This window comes from Sprattus sprattus (genome assembly GCF_963457725.1).
Source record: "Sprattus sprattus genome assembly, chromosome: 19".
NCBI lineage: Eukaryota > Metazoa > Chordata > Actinopteri > Clupeiformes > Clupeidae > Sprattus > Sprattus sprattus.
The window spans coordinates 11,361,574-11,387,659 of NC_137917.1; the positions used below are offsets into that span (position 1 = coordinate 11,361,574).

Below are 26,086 nucleotides of genomic sequence, written 5' to 3' on the forward strand. Positions count from 1 at the left end.
TATGGTCCCATTGTAATTGGCACAGTTAAGATATTGGTAATAAAATGGTGCTCCTTTAAGTAGGGGTGCATTAATGTTTTAATTGCATTAATGTTTTTTTTTTCTTTTTTCAAAGGACAACAGGTGCAGGAACTTAAAGCAAATTCAATAAGAGGTTGCGCAATGAGTAAGCGGGGGAAGGACAATAAGGGTTGTGTTCCAAGATCCCGAATGGTCCCATTGAAAAGCCTGCGTGGAGACCAGATAAGAGAAATGGGTCGCTCCATTTCAGTTGTCTCCACTCTGCCTGCTCTGCAAGTCTCCCTTCCCAGAGGACGCACTCTGCTCCACTTTAGGCTCAGATGCAGAAAAACCCTCCAAACGCAATCTAAGACTGCAGGAGTGAAAAAATGAAGTAGTGCTCTGGCAATATGAGATGATCCACTGTGTAACACCATAATCCTGATGGACTCCAAATTGCACTCGTCGGCTGGAATGTATCAATATCTGAAGTCTCACTGTGTGAGAGACGTTTAAGACAGTGGTGCTTCAGGATATATGAATAAATTGCCCTTTTTGGAAGGGAAGAGATAGATATATTTATATACTAGCGCACACATAAAAATAAAGCTAGAGGCAACACAAAGCAAAGAAAATTTCACATGCTGAGGACTGCATTGAGATCTTAGAACACAAAAATATGTGGACCCAGATGAGAACCGGAGCAAGTGCTTCCTCCACCAAATACAATACCAGCCAGTTCCTACGAACCCCAACGCAAGTCATCCAGCACAGAGAGAGAGAAAGGGAGGGGTGAATGGGGTTGTAGAGAGGAGGGGAAGGGCCAGAGGCTCCAGTGGTAGCACCAAGGGGCTTAGAAGCTGTTGAGGTCTTGCAGGGTTTGATCCAGGGTGGCATGGATCTTGACATTCTCTTCCTTGGCATTGGCCAGCCTCTCTTTAAAATAAGAAGACAAAAAGCAGAACATGAGACACTGTTTCCATACAGTCAACATTCATTTATTAAAAAAAAAAAGAAGATTCATTTCCACAAAACATTTTTTGTCCTTTTTTCTTTATCGTTTCAGATTTGTCTTGCAGGTCACTTCGGAAAAAAGCGTAGTTAAAAATGTAGAAGTTAAATACTACAAGCAAGGCTTGAGGGCCATCTGTTGATGTATTCTTGTAGATTTTGCAAGCAGGGTTCCCTGAATGCTATGGTTGTCTAGTTGCTATGCCACCTAACTACCTAGTAAAGGAAACTTTAAAATAACCTTAAAATGGGTTTCATTAACAGAAAGTGATTGCTAGTCATTACCTTCATTTCATTTATAAAATTATAATAGGTAAAAGGCAGAAACCCTTGGGGTGCCTGTGCATTTAACACAAGTTCATATTCACACGTTACCATGCGTTCATTAACACACGCTAGCAACTACCAACTGTTAAGACGGTTCCCCAAGCTAGAGATAGCTAGGATTGTTCAACTGGCATGAGACTTGGCATGTTCTACGCTCTGTAGCATCCTGTTGCATAGGCTACAGTCAGGTGGGAATACAGAACAAGTTACTTTATTAGGTGGAAATTTGTTATCTATTCCATGTTTTACCTAATACATTGATCGGATTGCATGTGAAAGAGGGAGAGAGCCTCTGACTCACACACTTCTACTGTGTGTGTGATACTAACTACCCGGCGAAGAACAAATGCATTCCTGTGTATAGAGCGCATTAGAGTATTAACTACAGGAATTTTACAAAATCAATGGGCCTCATTCTCGAACGCAGTTGAGAAGAATTTAAGAAGGACGGGGCCCTCTTGTGTTTATTTGAGGAATCGCATTAAAAAAAAAATGTTAATGGCTGAATTTGTGAGAAACCGTTTGCTAATCCAGACGATTCTCATTTGTAGATACACGTTGGTGGAATTAACTGCCTAGCTAGCACTACCAGAGCAGGCGCGTCCCTCTCTACCTTTAAGAAGCTTTTGAAGACCCAACTCTTCAGAGAGCACCTCCCTTCCTAAATGACACTTCGATTAGTGCTTGACTTGCACTTACAGCAGTTGCATTCCTGCACTTTTTTCTTTTCTACCTCGTTTTTCTATTTCTTATGTAAAGTAGTATTTATTGTTACACTAAGTCTCTATTGCTCGTAGCTTGACTGTTCTCTCCCAATTTTTGTATATTCACTTAGACAAAGTCAAATGTGTGTTATGAAGACAGATGGGTGATGAATGCAGTATTATTAGAGGGAAACTGCGCCAGTTAAACAGAGTTGGCAGTGAGCACACAAAGCCAGCTGCCTTCACTTTCTTGACGTTTCATTCATAGCATTATTACTAGACACTTTTGGCAAAAGGACGATGCACATATCCTAACCTTATTATATTCTAAGATTATCAGATGTTGCATGCTTTTCTGTTTACAGGAGTCGTGCTTTTTCCACATCCCGGTCATCCATAACGAATAATGTAGCACCACAGAACATTCAGTTAGTCACTACACATATTGGAAAGAGGGATGTTGAACATATCTGCAGTTGGCCGTTTTAAATATTTCAGAAATTCGCTGAGTTTTTGGAGGTTCATAGGCTTTATTGATGTGTTGGTTCATGGTTGGTTTAACGCATCACATAGCCCTACACGTCATCACCAACTTGTTGAATGTTTCTATTGGCCGTTAGAAGTTACTGCCCTGAAGTCAGACACATTCCAGCATTGGTATAATGCCTCTCCAGGCTTAGCGCTATGGGCATTTAACATAGTTGTGACGACTAAATCACTCAACTTAACATTTCTATTCATTATTTCATAACAAGGTGGTGTCTATAAGGCTAGGTTTGAACAAACGGTTTGACGTACACGTGCCAGTCTTGTGCCATACGTTAGTCAGCTTGCAAGTGCTGGCTAGCTACTTGAATGGGCTGCTTGCTTTTTACAAATCAATACGACAGTGGTACATTTTGTGATTAACTGAATAGTACTGTAGAGTCCTAAAGACTACATATGAGGGCAAGCCTAATCACTTACGTTAAGTCTGTGTAAATATCCAATCATGGATAATTACCTGAATATACCGGATATGAATGTAGCTGTGTTGTTCATTTTTCGTATATTAATAAAAACAGACATTACAGGATTATATTTACATTACTCCATGTTGCACCCTAGTGGTCAGATCCTACATTGGGTACCTTTAAAGATGCTATAAGAAATACGTTTAAAACATTTCAAACATTAACATGGATAAGGATTAGAATGTAAATAAATAATGTTTTTTACGCAATGTACCATGTTGTCAAGATAGCCGCTTATCATGCTAAACGTAGCTAAAGTAACTTAAGCTTCTAAATCTTGGCCCATCATTTTGGAGTACGAGACGACAAATCTAGTGATATACTGACCCCAATTTTCTGGGAATTTGGAACATTAGGTGAGCATACTGATATTATAGATGTCTGTTTAATAATCTCAGAATACTCTTATGCAAGTCGCAGTTTTTGGATGCATGTTGCCACGCCTTTAATGTGTTATTTGTGATAGTGAGAAGATCAACACTAATGAAGTCTTAAATGCACAGGTTCTCGTTTTTCATTTTACAAAGCTTTTCGTTTCAGCCTTTTTGGAAGATTACTTTTTCTTTTACCTACTGTTCAGATGCCAAACACATCTTGCTCATCTACATTTAAAGCAAGTGGAGAACTGATCTCCATTTCACTTATCAAACAAGTATTGTATAAGAGCTGCCACTACATTTGAAATGGGGGTGGATCTCCAGAGGGAGGGTTGAGCATTCATTCAGGCTTCCAATTGTGACGAAGGAATTTATGACACACTCAGCCACATTGTTGTGGCTGCCTCGGGTTCTGCAAGGGGCCTCCATCATTCTGACAGCCGTTATGAGCTGGTCAACAAATCCATGGAGAGTATATTTAAAAGGCATGAGGAGTACATCAGTGTACTTCAATACAATTGCAAACTATGTGCTGCACCTCAATAATTTACGCAAAAATAAATCTGCTGTATGAGGATATATGTCGACCTGTGCAAAGCATCCAGACTTTATGCTGGCCTTTCATGCGCTTTAGGAGAGGAATTCAATGAGGGGTTAAGAGAAAGAGGAGTCGCCGCAACCCTAATAGGGTCAATCTAATTTACATATAATAAGATTCCAATGACCGGTTTCCCTTGTAGAGATCTTGCTAAGGGTTTCTGGTAGTAAACAACCTCTAATCAAAATTCTTGTCTGAAAATAGACTTAGAATCGTGTACAGACTAGGTGCCATATCTTTCAGCTCAAATTCCAGAACATCAGATAATACAACGTCTGAAACTGAAAAAAAAAAAAAGCCAACCACACACCTTTTCAAATCATAGCCTTTGGCTTTGGATCAGTCTGAGTCACACTATACTCAGAACAGCTCCAAACTCCCTCTGTAGGAAACAGAGCTGACGTTCAGCTTCATCAAAGCTATCTGAAGGCATTGTAAAACATCCGTCTCTAATATGCAAGTGACTTGCATTGCAAATAGGTGCACAAGCCTTAATTACAGTATCTGCTAATTGTAAAAGCAAGGACACATATCTACATCAGGTTCAGCTGAGACCTGTTTGACAGAAAAGCCTCCATATTGTGGTAATGTAGACTTGGTATATAAGCGTACGAAAAAGGGCTTACTGAAAATTCCCTCAACTGCTCAAAAGTAATATCTAAAGCTAGTAAATTATAAAAAAACTCAACTTTATCTCTAAACCACAAATATCTTTAGCTCTGAAATACCAAATTGTATGTATATAATACACAGGTCTAGCATGTTGCAAACTTCACTTTCTAAAGAGAAAACCGTCTGCTGGACATGACGTCACAATTAAGATATGAATACACCCATCTGAAAATGGACAAACTTGGAAGGCTAATCTATAGGAAATGTATTTGTAAACACTTGTGCTGACAAAAATAACTGATGGGGGAATCATTGTTGCACATTAGTCATAAAGCGCATGTGAAATCAAGGTGCCCGTCTCCATAGCAACATTGGTTTGTTGAATATGCATTTTCCAGCCAAAGTGTCCACAACTAAATGAAGCCCAAATGTAGTGCACAAACCCAACCTCTGAAAGAACCCCATGTGAAGCACATGTAGGCTTTTTCTTCCCCACAAACAGGAATCTAGGTTATGCGTTTGGAATGCTTGTGTTACACAATATTCCAATCAATTAATCAAACATGTCAACTGTAAGTGCACAATTGTTTAACCCCTCGTTCTGGTCAGGTTCAGGAGTACTATTGGCAGGTTGCATATTGTAACTTCCTCAATACTGATCAAGATAATTTTTGCATCTAGATGTGTACTCACTACATACATTTAGCCTAGATGACTGAACATCATGGAATAGACAAGATTGATAACTGAATGGGTCCGTTTAAGCACAGTGGTAATTATGAGAAGGAGTCCTTTAACCTGCAGGTCTTCAGTTAGAAACCAGCAAACTCTGCAACAGCACAGGGCAAGGGCAGTGTAGGGTTCAGTGCTCGTCCTCATACTCCAGATTAGAGTGAAAACGCTTCTTATAGACGCTTTTCATAAGCAACGTCATACCGTATGAAACATTAACTTAGTTATTCATTTTCAAACTTTTCATTTAAAGACATGAGGTTGAAGATAGTCATGGGATTAGAATGTATGCAGCATACCCAGGTGAATGACCATGTGAATAGCAGATGTAGCATGGTGACAGGCAATGAGTGTGAATTATGGAGACAATGTGGAGTGGAATGAGAGTTTTTTTGAAGAAAGGAAGACAAGCGAGACAGTGAACACAAATGACACAGCTTAAGCCTTCTTTCCTGTTCTTCTTTCTCCTTCATTACATGATCGAAACAGGCAGTCGAGGTAACACAGTGTATGGCGTGTATGGGGGTTGGGGAGGGTTTGAAGCAGAGCAGTGCAACAACACAGACACACATCCCAGACTAAAATGGGACAATGACAAGACGGTGACCCAGAAACTCTGCCAACCAACTACCTCTGTGCCAGAGATAGGAGATCGACGAGTGAGAGAGAAAGAAAGAGAAAGAAAAAGAGAGAGTCTGAAAAAAGAGAAAGTGGTTTGAACAGATTCCACATGAAGGTGAGGTGATAAGCAATGGTGATGAAGGGCGATGGAGAATGATTCCTCCTCTCTAGACATGTTTGTTCAGGTATGAGTTGCTAACGAAAAAGGTAAGGCGAGAGAGAGAGGCAGAGAGCAAGAGAGCGAGAGGCAGAGAGCAAGAGAGCGAGAGGCGGAGAGCAAGAGAGCGAGAGGCAGAGAGCAAGAGAGAGAGAGGCAGAGAGCGAGGCAGACTGCAGCAGAAGTTCAGGCAGATCGAAATGGAAGTCTCATAGCCACAGCCACAGTGCATACAGGGTTCCAAATACTTAAGTGCCAATTTATCTGAAATAGAGAGAGGGATGCAGAACTCTTAGCATCACAATTGGCATTATACAAGTAATAATAAGATTACTATAATTATCATTAGCAGTAGAAAAAACTAAATGCACCACAAACCTTGCTCATTCATGCAAAATCTAAACCACTGACTAAAACCTCATGCAAACATGCAGTTCAACGCTTTTGGTAAATGGACCATTTGCTCCAACTCCGCAGTCTCACATCAAAACACGTTTGTTTAAGTGAATTAGTTATAAACCTTTAAGGCATTTCCAGAACCACAAGCGGTTCATAGTACTCTGGGCTTCTAGGCTTCATTTAATGGCTCTCTTCAAAACCTGTACATACTGATTGAGGTTAGCCTTAGGCCTGTTTTTTCAACCCTCGTGGATGAGCCACACCCACATCAAAATGTCTAGAATGCTGCCCTTGCCTTCTTGTCAACTTTCTTTCATGTGCCTAGTTTTATGTCACACAAAGAGGAATATAATTTGAGTAACAGAAACCTGCATCATCAGTACATCTGTGACCCTATTCCTTACAAGCTCAGAGAGGAAGGAAGAGTCAGGAGAGTACCTTCAACTCTCTCTCTGTTAAAAATAAAATTCCTTTGTTTATGTTCCATTTAATATGAAGTCTACATATTCTGCGGGTCATTAACAATTATGTGCAACAATGTGCGGCCCCACGCGGTTGCTCAGTCTGAAATAGGTCCTAGTGGGCATATTAACAAGAGGCCTTAAGAACATAGCACACATCATGCCAGTGCAGCCAAGGGCAGTTGGTGTTCCTAATAATAGTGACTTATTTTCAAGGCCCAAGCGTTTTCAACCTAGGCATCCGAGTGCCATTACAAAGAGAGATTCTTTTGCAGCCCTTATGCCTAATAATCTTGGTTGCAAAGAAATGGAATGTTGGAAACATGGGATGAACACAGACTGCACAGGAGGCATAGAAGATGCATATAATAACTATACAAGACTCCATGGATATGCAGGGGGAGAAAAATGTGAGTGGGAGAGTAGTGAGCTCTACACACAAGTGGAAAAAAAAGGGGCTGCATGGTGGATCCTCGTGAGTTCTCTTGCGAGGACGAGTGGGAGTAAGTTTGCACGGCCACCACACTGTGCATTGACCCGCGTTATACGTTTGGTTGGCTCTCAGTGATCATATCTGTGGCTGGTGAGCTCGTGTTGTTGCGCATGTTATGGGGTTGCCATGCCAATGGCCTTACACAGTGAAGTGTGCGTGAAGATAAAGGAACGCTCTTGGTATGGAAGACTCATCTCTCATCGGACATAGACAATATCTTCCCATATTAACCCTAATCTGGTCATGTTTTTAAATGTGTGCACGGAATTAGGGTCATACACATGCAAACAAACCCATCACTCCTGATGAATTGGAATGACAATACTTCAAAATGCAATGCACAGGGTTGGTTTAGAGCCTCATTCAGATCATAACTGTCAAAGTCGTGGCTCAAAATGAATTAGTCGCCCTCAAACCACAAGATTCAGTCAAAGCACTGCAACGCACTGCACACACACACACACGAGGACACACTCCAGTGGAGTATTTACATGGAGGTCATGTCATTGAGAGCATGGTCCAGCTCCTCGCTAACGGCCTTGTACTTCAGTTTCTGGGCATAGAGCTCGTCTGTGGGTGTACAAAGCATTGGGGTAAGGTAGGATGAGAGAGGGGTGGTAAGAGGTAATGGACAACAACTGATCTGGGGTGATACAAGAACTTAATCTGTCAATTCATCAATGAGGGAGAGAGAAAAGCCTGGTTCTGGGGACAGATATGACATACCTTCCAGATCGTCAATGGTCTTCTCCAGCTTGGCCACGGATCTCTCAGCAAACTCAGCACGGGTCTCAGCCTGCGGATGGAAGGGTGAAGGGGGGTTAGTGGGATGAGCTGTGCACACTGGAGTAATCAGACACAGGTGGTGTCAGGATGCCCCCAGGGAAATGGCCGAAAGGGAGGGTAGAGGAGGGGGGTGGGGTGGAGTGGCCTCACCTCCTTGAGTTTGTCCGTCAGGATCTTAATCTCCTCTTCATACTTGTCCTCTTTCTGGGAGTACTGTTGGTGGAATGGGAAAGATGCAGGCAATCAGAGAATGGCATGTTCTGATGCCAAGAAGAAAAAAAATTGTACTCTACAACACTAAAATATTACTAAGCGAAATGGTGCGATAATGTAGCCGCAGAAACCTGTAAGACATTAGAGAAAGCTGGTCATATGGCGAGGTTTCTGGCTCTCGGCCACAGCCTGGTTTGCAAGGCCCCAAACAGCCGGAACATTTTCCTCTTTATTCAATAACTGTGGGCCAGGCCCCCGCCACGCACACCATGATTAACAGCACATGTGCGCCCCAAATGAGGAACAGAAACCCAGTCACAACAACAGAACAGACTCAGAGAGGGTGGGGAAAAAAAATAAATAAATAAAAGAAAATGAGGAAGGGCTAAAAGGACCAGTGCTGTTTAAATAATTGGCACTGTGCCCAACAACCAGCTCCGGCTGAATCAAATAAGGCAGAAACTGATTCTAACGAATCACAGAGTTTGCGGTCTCTAAGCAACCCCCAGCCTCAACTTGGCATGTCTTCCCAAAAAGGAAGTGCCCAGTGATCTTTCGAAATAAAACGTTGAAGCTCCCTACACTTGTAGCAACTAGAAGAAAAGCCTTAGTAAACAGGGCAGTAAATCAGGCAGAATGTCAATGTTTCTGCCTGTTTTACCGCAGCAGAGGAGGCCAACTGAGGCGGAGTGTGTCAGAATGTGTGCTAGAGGGGCAGGGTGACATCAGCCGGCAGGCCTGAACGGGGCCCTTTCTCTTCATGAGAGGAGCAGAGTAGAGCAGCAGTGTGCAGTGGAGCTGACGTCACTCACTCCGGGGCATGAGCCAGCGCTCCCCTACAGCTGTGTTAACTTGTGGACACACACAAAATTCTATAGGCACAAAGAGCATGTAAGGGGGCCAAACTAGACACTTTTGTTGCGCACACACAGTTGTGCTCAGCAGGCTGCGCTACCCCACCCATGTGGGACAGGAGATAAGGCAGGGTCTTTTTAGGAGTAGGGCGGGCCCAGAGCGGTGCTCGTCTGAGCCTGTTTCCATGTGGCCCCAGCAGCTTCTAATTATGTCACAGGCCAAACCAGCCGTAAACATGACTATACCAAAAAACAAGCTACAGTTCTACTTAGTACCGTTTCACCTATGCTTCTGCCTCACCCTTAACACACCATCACACAGAAGGTCAACTTCAGTTTAACAGGTGACCTTTGATCTGACCCCTAATGACACCTTCTCTAAAACAGATGTTTTTCTTCTTTTTTTTTTTGACTCTGTCCAGACACACTAAAGGCTGACGAAAGAATGTTCCGGCATCAGGTGCAAACAGGTTCTGGTGCATGTTTAGACGTGTCGCTCCATAAAAGGCAGTCACAGAGAAACTGCTGGGGGCCTTTCACAAACCATCAGAATGGAAAGGGCTGGAACGAATGGCATCTGAATATTGTGACACCACACAGAGGCTTTCCAATGGAGGCTTTAAGTAATACTTTGTTACTCAGTTGGTTTAGCGTTCATGTATTGATGTTTACACTTGTCACAGCCAGTTTTATGATAAAAAAAAAATGGTTCCCACATTTTATGAAGCTGTTGCTAATTTAGTGGGCTTAAGGCCATCACTCAACAGCTCCTATGGAAACAATTATAAAGAGTCTGAGAGGCAAATTCCCCCAGCAGAGTCAGTCTGGCGCTAGGGAAACCATGGGTATTCATATCTAGAGAACGCCATCAACACTTCAACAACTTGCATGCACATGAGAGATAAAACTTTATTCAGTTCTTACGTGCATGCACTGAAACACAGGATATACTGAATACTTTTATACACAATTCACTGAGATTCTGAACATTTATATTGGCCAGTTCTGAGGAGATAAAGGTCTGGGTTCATGCACCTAAACCATGAGGCTTGACCCCGACACACAGAGAATGAACTTCCACAGCTACATCACATGTGGTGGAACAAGCCCCATATGGCGCTATGACTGAGACATGAGTCTCCTCAGAACTGGCCGTCCCAAACCGAAACCCCTACCCAAAGGCATGCAGGATGCACTTCCCCTCCCCCGTTACCTTCTCAGCCTGGGCCTCCAGGGATTTTAAGTTATTGGTGACATTTCTCAGCTCCTCCTCCAACTCGGCACATTTGCTGCATTTGATTTTGTTTAATTACATTTTTGTTGTTGTTGTTGTTGTTAGTTTAGCAGGAGGGAAGGGGAATGATGGGTGAGGTACCAAGGGGAATGAGGGAGTAATGAGAAACAGAGTGAAAGATAAAGTAAGGGGGTGGGGGGTGAGTGAAGTCAGTCGTTGGGGGGGGGGGGGGGGGGGGGGGGGGTTCAAGAGAGCAAGTATGGTGCATAAAACACAGAGGATAAGGGTTGAGAGAGAATGGGGAGGGTGGGGAAGGATGGGGGCGGGGGGGGTCAAGGAGGGAGACAAAAGAGAGACAGAAATTTACAATGAGAAAAAACAGGAGAGAAAGGCATAACCTTTGATCCTGTGCATTGTTGGAAAATGCTGGAAACCATCCAGATTGGGCATCAACATAAAACACCACACACTAAAATGTAATAAACAAATGTATGATTCAAATCAACATAGGTGGTTTGGGATAGTGGATCGTTTGGAAGTGATGGAAAAGAAATTAATTAGCAACATGACTTTCTTGAGGAGGCCAAATATGGGAATTCCATGCAAAATGGTTGGTTAGTGGTAGTACAAGTGTGATTTGAGTATGCAGCAGGGGAGGTGGGTTAGGGAAAGAGGTCAAAGCGAAAGCAGAATGTGTATGCAGCCAGCCAGCCAAACAGCCAGATAGCCCAGAGTGGTGGTTGGAACTGAAATAGCCACCCAAACAAAGATTAAGTTTCTTGGTGCAAAACTGCATCACTCACATGCATTGCCAAGGCATAGGGAGAGGGTCTACATGCCTAGACCCCCAATCCCCTCAAAACAACACAAGAGCACTTCTCAGTCTTTTGAGTCAGAGCAAGGCCCAGTCACTGTAACAGAGAAACTCCAAGTCAGAATGACCACGGCACTTCCACTTCATCTGTGGAGATATAGGGCCCAGACTTCGTTCACTGTATCTGATCGCTTCAGAAACAGCTATCCATGCCAATGAAAATCACAGCGAGCCATCCAGCACCAGCTTTCTCTAACCCAGTGAGTCAGTCCAGCTCCTCGGAACCCACACCACTGCATGGCTCAGGGCTCTCCCAGCTCCAGCACCACCTGAACACAGACCCCCTGATGAGCAGATTCAGGCATGCTGGGAGGGCTAACCAAAGGCAGGTTTGAGCCATGAACAACACAGTGCTGTGGGTTCAGGAGAGCGAGATTTCCCCCAACCCAGCCGTGCAGGCCCTTGCTGGCCTGTGGCAGGGACGTCGGTCTAGAGGACGGTACCTTGTCCTCTCCGGCTTGCAGACTCTTGAGCGCCTGGTCGTAACTCCTCAGCTGCTCGTCCAGCCTCCGTCTCGTGCTGTTAGTGTCGGGAGGGGAGTCGAAAGAAGGAAGGGGAGGAGGTCATGTGACAGAAGCGCATGCAGAGAGAGGGATGGGACTGTTGGTCAGGGGTGAGGTTTCAGACATGCACATACAACAGCCACTGCAGAGTACTGCCACTCCAAACCAGAAGCTGCAATGGAGGCTTGGCTCGCTTCGCTTTGCTTTGCTTTGCTTTTTGAAGTGCGGTTAAAATGATGGTGGTGGTGCAAAATGTTAATTAGAAGGGAGAAGTCCCTAGTAGATGCACATACTTGAGAAAAAAAAGGTGTGTGTGTGTGTGTGTGTAAGGAACCAAATTCCTACAAAGTCAATCTTTTCTTAAAAGGGTAAATTCCTTCTACATCATCAATTAGTTTTTATGAAAGTGACTTTAGTGTGTTTGTGTGTGTAAGGGACACGGGGACCGACTCACGCTTCAGCCAGCTCTGCTCTTTCCTCTGTGCGCTCCAGGTCTCCCTCAATGATCACCAGCTTACGAGCCATCTGTACACAAACACACGCAGTAAGAAGGTGAGAGAGGGGTTGTGTTGCTGGTCCGGGAGATCTGACTAAAGAAGTACTCAGCAGTGTGTGTTTCTGTGTGTGTTCGGAGAGAATGTCGTGTAAACAGGTGTTCATGTGTATGATGTCAATGAGAGGGGGAATACGTGAGACATAAGGAGAAAAGCAAAGGAAGGAAAAGAGAGCTGGCGAGCAAGCCAGCAAAGGTATGAGCTTAACTCTGGCCAAAACAAACCCTCTCCCATCTGTTCCATGGTTGGCAGCCAGGGGCAGAGAGGGATCAGGCCTGGGGGGTGGGGGGTGTGGAGGAACTCACCTCCTCGTATTTGCGGTCAGCCTCCTCAGCAATGTGCTTGGCCTCCTTCAGCTGGATTTCCTGCAGCTCCATCTTCTCCTCATCCTTTGCGGCCCTGTTCTCAATGACCTTCATGCCTCTGGAGGAGACGAACACAGTTCAGTCAACAAAGACATGTTTACGGTTCTAGATGGCATGATAAATCATTTCTAAACCATCACAAATATCCATTTCTAAGGGCCCCTTCATAATAAAGCTTACACTATATGTAGAAGTTTAATTTAGAGCCCTTAGTTTATTTTGGAGGGCTTTTGCTGAGCCTTTCTGCAAGTGTGAAGTGGAAGACCGAACACTATACATCACTAAAACACCACAATGATATGTTTCACTGTGTACAAATGACTTAAAACAAAACATAAATCGAAATCAAACTGAAAACAAACCGATATCTTGTGCCTTACTGTTAATTTCCATTGTTAATCTAGTGGTCAGGAGTAGACAGCCGGAAGGAATGTCCTCTTTTTGCAAGTATAGCAGCCTATAGGGAGTGATTCTAAGTGAGTCACAAGACTCTTGTATCGTCTCAGGAGGAATTGGTCAACAGCTTTGTTTTCTAGGTGGAATGCTCTCCCTGTTTACCAACCAAGGGCTGCCAATCAGACGCACACCTGCTAGTACTGTACAGTCACCTCGTGGTCCGACGAAGCTGTACGGGTGCTTACGCAAATGCTAATCTCCTAAAGTCCGAGATCAACCTACCAAACCGTGGCACATCATCAGCTAAATACACTCACACCGTCTTCTGTGCAACAATCTCCATGACCATGAAGTGGCGAGGAGTGCAGGCTGAGGTTGTGGGACAACAAGTGACCAACAGGCTGTATCAGTCCCTGAAACCCAGAGGCTCCATGTCTTATTTCTCCTTTCGCAGCACTGCAATTCTTGATTTGAGAACCTTTAACTAGAACATTGAGAACAGATAGGCTTAACTATACGTATTTAAACCATCTCAAGTTCTTGCAGACACCAGAGAAGTTTGAAAGAGTGACTGATACCAGTTTGTTATATTTTTGGCATTTATTTCCATTTCACGTGATTCTACCTGCAGATTTAGCAACTGGCAAAGATTGGGTCCTCAGAATTACAAGCGATGCTTTTTCTGTAACCCAATCACTGCTTACGTCAGAGTGCCCTAATGCAAACCAGATTTGTTTTGTGGTGGTGGTGGTCAGGGGCAGGGGGCCCTTACTCTGGCAATGGCCCAGTCAAGGGCAAGATAGTGCAGCGTCTTGTGAGATCAGCCTAACTAGAGCAAACACACCATTCCACAGAATTAAAGGAGGGCTGGTTGACTACACAACACAGAAGGCATGAAGGCTTTCTGCAGTCACGATATAAAGACACAAAGTGGACCTAAACAAAAAGCTCAGGTCACAGATACTGGACCTGGTATAGATACACATCTGATACATTTCTGAACAAGCCCTCTGTGTTTGGAGTGTGAGCAACATTTTGTTGTGGTTTAATCCCAGAAAGTAGGCGGGCCACCCCTGTTTGGAAGAATACATGATTGGCATTGGGTATAAGCCAGCATGCCTGGGGAGGAGGTGTGTGTGTGTGAGAGCATACCTCTCGCTCTCATCTGCAGCCTTCTCTGCCTCCTCGAGCTTCTGCAGAGCAGTGGCCAGCCTCTCCTGGGCTCTGTCCAGCTCCTCCTCAACCAGCTGGATACGCCTGTTCAGGGAGGCCACCTCCGCCTCAGCCTGTGCCGGGGAGAGAGGAAGAGTCAGTGTGAGCCAGGCAGAGGAAGAGAAAGGAGGGGGTAAAGATAGCACAGGAAGGAAAGACGGGGAGAAACAGCAGGAGCAGTTGATAGAGAGGGAAAGAAAAAGAAAGAAAGAGAGAATCGGCCAGCAAGGGAAGTCAAAAGAGACAGTGGGAACCAGGACAGTATTGAGACAGAGGATTGTGTGTGAGAGAGGGGGCTAAATTGAGTCTGAAGAAAGGATTGCCGAGTCCTAGTGTAACTAATACCAGTCACATCTCATCCATGTCATAGCTGGCTTCACAGAGGGCTTAGCACTGGGTGAATCCCCCCACTGACTGATCGGGGGGGGGGGGGGGACATGCCAGCGGCCTCTCGCAACCTGATTGGCACTAATTGGGGGCACTTCAGCTTTGTGTGTGTGTGTGTGTGTGTGTGTCTGCACGAACATATCAGCGCAAATCAGATTCCTCAGTGTGTGGTGTGGAGAACCAGGGGAGGGGAGGGGAGGGGAGAGGATGGTGGGGGTTAAACAACTACAAATGTTTTTGCATGTTGGAATCTCCGCTATTCCCTCTGCTCTCAGGACGCAAGGGAATGTGTGTCAATGGAAAGAGAGAGACAGAACGTGTGGGTGTGGGTGGCACCAGAAGCCTGAGCAATGCACTAACACTAGGTTTAGACAATGCACAGTGATGGCCAGATGGGTGTGGGAGAATTAGTTTGGAGACAGCACCGGTGCCATAAGCAGATGGGGCGGATCGCTATGCACATTAAGTAGGTCAAAAACACAGCACTATGGACGCAAGCACATAAGAACAAGTGTGATGGTAGTCAGGATGAAATAACAATAAAAACAAAAACAGCTAAATGTAACAGCTCCAAGACCAAGCTACTGATACTGTGATCATAGATGGGGAAACGCCGGTCTTCTGAAATGGCATTGGCAATGGAGGGGTCAACCACACTGGAAGCCCACATTGTGAGGCGCGAGGGTGGGCTCCATCGCCATAGGAATATGAAAATGCTCACCCCCTCAGTGAGGCAGCACCAGATCGCTGGCGCTCTTGAAATATCACACATAACGCATCTGTTAGTCATTTCCACATTTCCTGTCCTCTCTCCGGACTTTCACAAACCCAGTGTTGGATAACCACTTCAACCTTCCCGCCAATGACTGATTACATTTTTACGGTTCTTAAAGTATCGGACCTAATTTAGAGACATGCATACTACATTAAGGTGACCCAACAAAACCTCAATGGTTCTGTCAAGAAAACTATCCGGAAACAAATATTTCTATGAAGTGCAACAATGAACTTAGTTCACCGAATGAGTCGCATACAGGCAGTCTGAATACAAGACAATTAGGAGTCTTTACAAATAGGACCCATAATGCACCATGACGCAAATGAATTGCTCCTCATACAAAAGCTTCACTGCTTCAATGATTGCAACATACTGCAAACTTTATGCCACTTCATTTTTTGGTAACTGTCTCCAGGATGAAATGAGCAATCAGTTGGCAAGCACACTTCCTGTATCAGTAGAGCATGACTCGAAGGGGACAGGGGGACATCCTTCTCTCGTTGTCCACTCCCTCCCCCCTGAATGAGGAAGCCCACTCTTGCATACAACTCCATTGGTGGACTGACAGACCAACTCAAAAGAACTCCACTGACTGTCACTCAACAAACAATAGTCTATTTGCAACCTCCTCTTGGTCCAGGCAAAAAATCCTTTTGATGTCCTTCAGACAAAACTGAATGGTGTCTTCACAGATGGCACCCCAAGTGAATCTTTGCATGGTTTAAAGTGAACATCTTTCTATGCATAATAAAGGAACACATCTAAAATAAGACATTTCCTCTACAACCAAGGCTCCAGCAATGCAAGGGCAACTTGGCACAGCTAGCCACCTGCGAAATTCTGTGAGCAGTTTGGACCAGTGGAATGGGGAAAATAGCTATTTCTGAACTAATGTGTGGGGCCATGACAGAGTTATGCAGGGCGGTTGACATCTCAGTGATCATTTTCAGCAGTAACATCATAGGTGAGTTTTACACTTGCAGTAGACCAGCCCGCCTCAACCAACCCGAGACACTTCCTACAGAACTGTTGCAATCGTAGTGTGACCAACAAACATCACCGCTATACCGTTCAACCAGCTATTTGACAGGATGAAGTTACCCATGTTGCTGCGTAAGCTAATCGTCTTCACAATCAAAACAGTTTACTGTGCGCCGGTTGATACCCTGCACCAAATGCAACATTGGCCATTTAACAAAACGAATGGTTCTTGTAAAGTAGCCAAAAGGCGTTTAATGTCAAAATGTTGTGCAAGCTGGCTAGGTGACATTATCAAGACAGCTGGCATATTCGGCGAAAGACGCGTTATCAGAAGTGCTAAATAATTAAGTTTCGTCACCGAATAGTTTTTATTACCTGTTCTCTTGCTCGTTTCTCTTCTTCGACCTGTCTTTGCAAGATCTCAGCTCTCTCTTCGGCCTCATCCGCCTGTTGCTGCAAAACTTTAATCTTGCGCTTCACCGCCTCGACGCTGTTCATTCCGGCCATTTTACTTTTTTAATTCAACAGATCCAAGGAAGGGACGATGGTGTGTCTTTGATGATTCTTCAGTGCAGATCTACACCGGTAAAATTCAGGCAGATTAATATCCTCGTTAAAAACACAGCTAACGTAAAGCCTGCTAAACTTCAATGGTCCAAACTATAAATCAAAGCTGTCTCTTGGGTATTCAATCTGTGCACTGGCTAGCTAACCGAATGACAAAGTCTAGCATAAAAACTGTCGAACTATCTGGAGAGACGGAAAATAATGTTTTCCGTTATGATACTGTCTGTGTCGTAATTAAGACCACATGTTCATGAATGAAAGTTATACATTCTAGCCAACAGTTACGTTAAGCAGTTAAGCAAACTAACGTTAGCGTCCCTTGAAAACTTGTTCAGGTAGCTAACTGGCTAACGGGCGATGACTTAGCGTTCTGGATATGCCAATGGTTATCTAGAAACAAAATTAGTTTAAACTATTAACCTTACTACTTGCTAAGTTCCAGGTTAGTACATCCGATTCTCCGGTTAAAGTGACGCTGGCGAACTTGGTCAAAATCCTTAGACTGGAATGTGAGGAAACGGAATGTAAGCAGTACGAAGACGGCGTTTCGGTCCCTCTCTCTATTTCCCTCTCGCGTCTCCCTCGCCTTGCCCTCTTGTCTTCCTCATTCAACCCACTTCCGGTCTACTCCGCCCAGTTTCAAACAGGAAAGGACGTATGCTCCCGCCACACGGAGTTAGGTCAGGTTTTCTTTTGGTCTTCCTACGATACGTTTATATTTTTGGATACAATTATATCGTTGGATAATGAATTTTGCCAGTACAACTACACGGATTCTTTCCGATAGGCATGAGTATTATGTCAAACTGCTTCAGAATATTGGAGCAGAATAATGCAAATGTAACATTGCCGTTAACCTGTTGCGTCTTGGTACATAAAAGTATTGGACTTAAGGAATTATTACGTGGAAGATCTGTAATAACAGACACTCTGAGCTACATAGTTTTTTTTGGTTGTCATTGCACAATCATGCAGAAGATCCTCACTGCCATCTGTCTTTCGTAGTTTAAACAGCAGGATAGAACATATTTGCGCATTAGTTTAAGCGAATGCAGATTAAGCCTTGAGTAACTAACTAACAACTAATGTGGGGGTCGAAATATGTGCTTGGCGTACTTACAAATATTTAGATTTTCAAAAGAAAGATTTCATGGTCTTTAAACCATTTAAAATGACATTCATGTTTAAGTGCTATCGTGAAAATGGAGGATAAGAACTACCTTCAATGAAATGTCAAAGATTAAATTAAAATTCGAAATATATATAAATAAATATGTTGATGACAGTTTGTGATATGCAGGTTATCACCAGTAGATGTCATGTGTTATTGGTAGTGTGATCAGTAGGCTGTTACAACACATGTTGCATGTTGTTCCTCTTATGCAGGCCCTGTGCTAAATATAGTGTTATCATTGCATTGCGTTTTCCTCAAGTTTGATTAAGATTCATGGTGATATCACATTCTGCATTAGATCATTAGATATGAAATGAATAAGGGAAACAATGAAATGTTAAATTGGGTTTTTGGAAATGACTTCTGTATCACTTTTCAGAGAGGTTAGGGCAAAATAAAGCACTGATGACATCTACTGTTCACATTTGGGAGTAGCAGTAGTCTTGGTGAAACTTTACAGAGTATGGTTTTTGCAAAAGATACTGTTATCTGTAGTCACTATATCTCACATAATCTGGTCATAATTTTTTGTCTTTTCTGTGTAACATTTGACCCAAATCACTATAGCCATTAGACTACATTACAAATACGGCAGTGATCAGAAGTCACACTGGTGTGACAACAGTGACAATAGCCGTCATGGCAGCTCCACTAATAGCCCTCAGTCCCAAGTACAAATGCAGCCAGCTGGCTGTGCAGACTGGCACACTGTTCACACCAGAGTTCTTTCTGGTCTCAGGTGTGTCATTAGACCATGAGTGCCACGTGAGTGGACCATGCTGAGCGTGGTAAGGGTAGGCATTCCTGGAACACACTTCAAAGATGTCAGGTGTGCCAATGCATTAAAGGTGAAAAGAATGTCCCTTTTCATTAATTCAAAGTGTAGGAAAACATTTCCTTTTGATTTCCTCCATAAATCAAAGGATTTCAGATGCAGACATCAATGTCCTGAGGTATTATCTAGTGTTGGTGACAAAATTTGCATCCTAATGAGGATCCTTCCAAACTGTCTGTATGGTGGTGTCCCCCATACAAATGCTTTTTAAAAGATGCCACCTGCTATATTAAAAAAAAGTAGAAAAAAAGAGATTTCCATTGTGTTCCATTGATGTGTACTTCCCACAAAATGCCAAATCAATCTCAGTCTCATCTCTGCCTTGGACAGACATGGAGAAGAGCCTTAAACTGGCCTCGTTCTCATGGCTCATCTGTGAACATCACATTACACCCTCTGACGCACCCATTTCACTGTCCTGGTCAAAATGTCCCAGGCATTTTGGCATGTGCAAACTCTGCATGACTTCGCCATAACAAGGCAAACTATTACGGTAGCAGGTGTGGCTGCTATATCCAGTCAGCATAGTTCAGACACAAATCATTTAATCATTGTCACAGAGAGACACAGGAGAAGGGGCCATAGAATGTGAGTCACAGCTCATGATGCAGTATCGTGTATGATTTATCTGAACTGTCATCCTCAAAAGGAGGACCTGGGCTTCTCATCTTGCAAAGGGAGACCCAGTACAAGGTCTCTCAGGGTAGTTGACAATGAATGGATAAATTGGTTGAGAAGCTTTGTGTGCAAAACCAAACTCGCAAATGTAACGTGAATGGAGAGAAAAAGTGTGTGTGATAATATCAGTGCTATTGTAAGTTGTATTTCATTGTTCTAAGGCCCCAAATGTTTTACAGCTACCTCCTGAAAGAAAGAGCTTCCCATTCAGCATTATAAGTGTCTTTCGTTTTTACGCAGATCACGTTGGTTTATTGAACTGGTTGGTAGGCTTTGTCTGTTGAACACTCAGGTTGTCAACATAAAGTATATCCTATGTGTGGAGATGCATTAAATGCATCTATCCTGTGTGAGTGGTATTTCATTTTTATTGATAATTGTATTACTTGTCAGCTGAGTGTAAACGTGTGTGTGTGTGTGTGTGTGTGTGTGTGTGTGTGTGTATGCGTACATGTATGAGAGAGAGGGAGGGTAGAAAGAGGATGCCAATGGTAAGTTACTCACATCAGCGGCCTTCTTATCTGCCATCTCCAGCTTCTCAGTAGCATCCTTCAGGGCAGTAGAGTACTTGTCTAGCTCGTCCTCTGTGCCTTTAAGCTTCTTCTGCATGACAAGCACCTCATCCTCATGCTGCAGAGAAGAACAGCACAGGACAGGACACAGCAAACATTCACAGAGGAAAGGAGAGAAAGTGAAAGAAAGAGAGAACACAATGAAACCAGGGAAGAGAAAAAAGGATCGGATTGGATAAATTGGATCAAAACATTTGTTTTTTATTTGTATAAGTGACCAGTTACACACGTATGGACTGATACAAAACAGTCAGACCAATTTTGGCCACACAGGACATCTGCGAAGAAGAGACATGACAGTATTTTGTGTCATCACCAGATGAGTATAAATACCCCCCCCCCCCCCCCCCCCCCACCCCCCATCCCAACCTCACAGCCCAAGGCCCTGCTGCGTCAAATAATTCATAGCCTTTGTGTCTGACTGTTTTAACACTGATGCCACCACAACCTTCGGACAGCTGACTCTGTATAAGGTCCATGCTTGGTCTTATAATAGATTTACAGGGCATGCTTTAGGATAGTTCCATGCCATTGTGAAATACTGCCTCAGATTCAGTGAGACCTTAACCTGGTATGAATACATATATTTATATATTAAGCCTTTAGAGAAAATAATTTGGTATTAGTAATGAGTCAATTGGGTTATTCATGTAATTAACTGCATCCCTTAGTCTAAAGTCCACTCCATCTACATACAGTTTGTAATGTAGTCCATATTATAAAATGGCCACTATATTTTAATCCATAATAAAAAAAAATACGTGGATACTAGTCATGGTAACATCATCTTACCTCTCATCATTAATGAAATCCGCACCTGGCAATGTGCCATACCATGGAACATCTACCACAGCAAAATATACTTTTTTGAATAGCAATACATCCGAAACACTTTTACCATACACCTCAGACTGTTTACCATACACTTCCAAGTGTTCTGGTAGACAGACCCACCTTCTTTGTCATCTCCTCTGAACCACTCCTGTCCACCTCTGCCTGCCCAGATTGTTCTAACGCATTCTCCTTATCCATCTTGAGCATTAACATCTTCTTTTTGATGGCCTCCATTTTGGCAGATTTGGTTTGGACTTTCTGGAGCGAAAAGAGAGGAATCTACTAAACCAGCAGAGGTCAGGAGAAAAGACAGCACGCTGGTCCCACCAAGACAGAGGGAAGAAGGAGAGAGAAGGACAGAAGGACACAGATGGATAGAAAGAGAGTCCAAACTCAGACTGGCATGCAACAGGAGTTTTTATATTTGACAGGGGCAGTTGGCCACTCCCAGAACGACTTTGGTGTCTGACCTCATTGTTCATTGCTCTGGTTCCTATGCCATGTCAATCATATCCTAATGGTTATGAGTCTTATACTTACATATGCTGTTCAAAAGTGCAATCAGCAATTCAATACACCTCTTGTCAAATTCAGTTTGAGTGCCGTCCGTAAAATAAATGGTATTCGTGTACAGTTCTGGCTCTATAAAGGGGAAACAAACATAATAGCTTGGACTAAGCTATTAACAATTCCAACAGCTTAACACGTTGCTTCAGGAGCATGGAAGGAAGGGTAATTTGATTTACTGTTGAGCTCAAGTAATAACCTTTTGCCAGAGTAGTGGGCTTTACCTATAAGTAACTGTAATGTAAACAAAAATATCAGAATACAAATCTGGTATCCCTGGTAATTTAATCTATTTTTTCTTACAAAACATACAATACCTTTTAACACAATTCAATTGGTATTGCATCTCAAGATCCTTAAGCAAAATGCTACGGAAGATTCTCACAGCATATACTGTTGTACAGGAATGATAAGATAAACACAGGTTAAAGGAACACATTGTGATTGAATGTTTTAGGCAAAAAATTCTTTATTATTATTTAATTGAATTATGTTATTTAACATCTAGCCACTTTAGAAGTGAATTAACCAGTCTTACTTTAAGTATATATTTTAATGTTCAGGAGATGGCATTACTGATGCAAAGAATCTGATGAGTGTACAGTATTCAGTATATGAATTACAACTTTGCATACAATTTTGATACAACACAAGTACTGAATGGCACTCCTCAAGGAGTTTTAAAACTTTCAGCACAGGTCAGAAAGATTGTATAGACCACCTACAGTGCCGTACAGTAGCATACTGTACTTAAGTGATACATCTGGTGAATTTGTAACAAAACACACTTTATTTGTAAATAAAAAAAAAAAACACTTTAACATTGCGTGACTGTTCAACAATGTTCATCATTCAATAATGTATATATGACTGAGTCAAAATGGGAAACAGCAGCGCAGTAACCAGTGTTCTACAGCGTCTTTCTCCACAAGCCCCCATGATGCAGCAGCAGCCTGAGCCATCTTTGGGCCATTGTGCACGCATGAGTGCTATCTTTACACAACCTTCAAACTGAGTATGAGAGTAATGCTATTCTTTGGACTTGGCACCGTCAAGGCCAGGCCACTGTCATGGCTGATTGGTTGGGGTGGGGAGTAGGGGGTGGGAGAGGTGAACACACTGAATGCCACCTGGGGATATTAATACTTGTCTCTTGGCTGACATTGTTCATTTGCCAGGCAAGAGGAAGGTGTGTGTGTGTGTGTGTGTATGTATATACTTTTTATTTAGAGATAAAAAACAATGGTTTGACTTGACTGACGCAGCATAGAATATTCATGTAAACATAAAAGAAATTGTGAAAAAGAAAAGTGTAGTGATTAAACATGATCATCACGGACTGGAGCTTTGTCAGCACTGGTCAACTGGTCCTTTGGTTAATCGTTTAAGACGTCTGTGAAGTGAAGACACAAAAAATTATGATTTAGTGCTTTGCATCTCTCACATTTACATATTCCAATAGTTTGGCAGCTTTTGTCAAAAACACTTTTAGCAAAGTCAGGGCCAGAGCGCACTTCCTCTTGCAGTTCATGGCTGGGAAACAGCTATGGAGAGAAACAATTCTTACATTGTTTGTAAATGCAGGGACCATGATCCACTTATCTTACAAATGTGTTTTTCTATCCTCAAATACAGAACTCCTTACTCCTTACACCTGACTTTTAAGTTATTATTTGAATAAACAAACTATGATTGGATCTTGCATTTGCTGCTGATAGGGTAACACCTCTGTCACACAGCAAATGAGAGAAGGCGTAGGCTGCGGACCGATCGTTTTCTAACCACTTGACCTCGATTGAAAACTTCATGAGGTCAAGGAAACATGCAAAGTAGACCCGCTGACTACATTTGCATTTGGCACGACAAAGAAAGGAATTAATGAGTAATAATTAAATTAAATGTAAACCTGTGTCAATGCAAATACATATCACTGCAACAATTGGATAGGGGTTGTTTATAGCAAGAAAGAGGCTATCTGGGGGGAAGGGGTTCGCATGCTAATAGTTCAGGCCTCAGTGAGTACATATCCAGGGGTATGAGTACCAGAATCAGATGATACAAAATAATGTGACACTTAGTTCATGTCTGTTACAGTAGAATAGCAATATTTGGTTCCATCAGTCCCCAATAGGAGCATTTCTATGCTCACACAAGAAGTACTATGTAAACAACTCCCACCCATATGGAGATTCCTTCTCCCATGTATGTAAGTGTCTTCTGGATGGACAGTCTCTACCATGACAAGAAAGTGCCAGTTTCCAGAGAGTGGTCTTCCAAGCACGTGGATGGCAGGTCGAAGTGTACCGATGTCCAAGAGCCATGTATCCATTGTGATCATAGGATTGTCAATAGTCATAGGGTGGACAGTCCATCACCTAAGCGGTCGGTAGGTCCGTTAAGTAGCAAGAGGTGATGCTGCTGTGTCATCAGTAATTGACGTCTCTTAAAAGTCATGAGTGAGTGAGCAAGCACATTTCTTTTCTAATGTATGTTTGTCCTTGATTCCTCCATCCTGCTTGTATTCCTTGCTCGTTTCCTTAATTTTTTTAATTAGAGGTAGGGGCTTGTTATAGGCTTGGTATTTGTTGTGTTATTGATTGTTTACCTGTTTCAGATACCTTGGGTCTCACATCTAATAACCTGTGATTACCTGCAGGTGCCATATGCCTTTAAGATCTGGCCACACCCTTCTCACTTTCCCTCTCACACAGCAGCAGGACTTGGAGCTTACACTCCATCTACCCTTTTCCCCCTTTATACATAAATAAATATAGTTCTAAATGAAATTTGGGGCTCATGCTAGGATGTCAGAAAGGAAGGAGGCAAGAATTGACAAATAAAGGAAATGAGTATCACCCAGGGTGTTCAACGCACCACCATTTCCTTTCAAAATAAAGTTGTGTGACATTTTGTCAGGGTTGAATGCAGACATGGAGGCTAGTGGGAATGAGACATGTTTATCAGTTCTCTCACATATCCATAGGATGTACTCACATGACCACATAGATGATAACAAAACTAGTAGTTTCCAATAAAAACACCCCAAATTGGCAAACTGTTGCATAGTGTTACTTTAAGGTAGACAATGATAAGGCTATAACTTCATTACTGGGTCACTCCTTTGGGTAGGCCCTGCACAGATTACTGGTACACGTTAGCTGGGAGAAAAGAGAGCAGTTACACATTAATTAAGTGACTTAATATCTTAGTTCATTGACAGTCAGCAAACAGATATGCCCAAGATACCCTGATTCAACCAATTCAACTTCTAAACCTGATTGCATGTTACATACTTGGTTATAGTGCCATACAAAGTGCATTCCAGTTATCTTCCTCTGAAACCAAAATAGCTTTTGAAATTGATGGTGACAGATGAAACTAATATGGTAATCAAAAGCTGTAAGTGCTAACATGCAGGTGAAAGTAGACTGCTGGTAAACAAGTGAATATGACACTGATCAATTACTCAAAAAGACCACAGATAAAACTCACCTCTTCCCCCAGTCGTCTTCTTTCCATTTCTGGAAGCATTGGCAGTGCAGAAGACAGCTTTGCTTTGGTCAAGTTAAGTTCCTTCTTGACCTCCGCCAATTCAGCCTCAGCCTGTAAAGAGATGATACAGAGACCAGAGAGTTGGCAGGGGCATTTCAGCCTATTTCAGCCTATGTGACCAGTTCATCTTGTAGGCCCCCTTCCCCCAATTATACATTATAAAATGATCCTTTTTTTATTTTAAATAGTTCTTAACACTTAATTCCTTATAGCGTACAGTTATATTTCTTTAAGCAAGTTTGGCAGCTACTCAGAATGTTTAAGGCCATATATTACAGAATATTTGCACATCCCAAAAGGCGAACGTTACGGTAGCGATTGTCTTCTTTTTCTGTCCTGCTGAGCCATGCTTATTGGGCTACGTAGATTTACTCCACTGATTCTAAACTATCACCTTTCCCTATAAAAAGTGTATGTAAATCATATATACATTTATAAATGATTTACATACACATTTTTTATATTTATATGCAACAAATTGGTGGTTTCATGGAAAGGTCATCCTAAGCAAAAAGACTCACCAGTATATTTATAAATTATTTACATACACATTTTTTATATTTATATGCAACAAATTGGTGGTTTCATCGAAAGCTCATCCTAAGGGAACAAGCACTCACCAGTTTACGGGGCATTGTGGGAGAATTGTCATGCTGTTATTTTGA

The 26,086-nt window shown here is 42.7% G+C and overlaps 1 protein-coding gene across 1 annotated transcript; it reads right to left on the bottom strand.

Annotated features, from left to right (window-relative positions):
- Window positions 1-5,812: 5,812 nt before the first annotated feature.
- Window positions 5,813-21,682, bottom strand: LOC308380992 (tropomyosin alpha-1 chain-like). Its single transcript, XM_080858474.1, has 10 exons — window positions 21,423-21,682; window positions 20,401-20,526; window positions 14,437-14,570; window positions 12,829-12,946; window positions 12,424-12,494; window positions 10,572-10,647; window positions 8,442-8,504; window positions 8,232-8,301; window positions 7,997-8,075; window positions 5,813-6,416 (listed from the first exon to the last, which is right to left on the bottom strand). Exons 1-10 carry the CDS (start codon window positions 21,534-21,536, stop codon window positions 6,413-6,415), a joined length of 855 nt encoding a protein of 284 aa, XP_080714600.1. The 5' UTR covers window positions 21,537-21,682; the 3' UTR covers window positions 5,813-6,412.
- Window positions 21,683-26,086: the final 4,404 nt, after the last annotated feature.

Bases quoted from the DNA above. Each gene is read 5' to 3' on its own strand.
- LOC308380992 (XM_080858474.1), bottom strand. From the start codon at position 21,536: ATGGAGGCCATCAAAAAGAAGATGTTAATGCTCAAGATGGATAAGGAG. The intron at 12,495-12,828 runs GTGAGTTCCTCC...GTTTGTGTACAG, and splicing joins CTGACCGCAAATACGAGGAG to ATGGCTCGTAAGCTGGTGAT. The intron at 8,505-10,571 runs GTAACGGGGGAG...TTCCACCAACAG, and splicing joins TGGAGGCCCAGGCTGAGAAG to TACTCCCAGAAAGAGGACAA.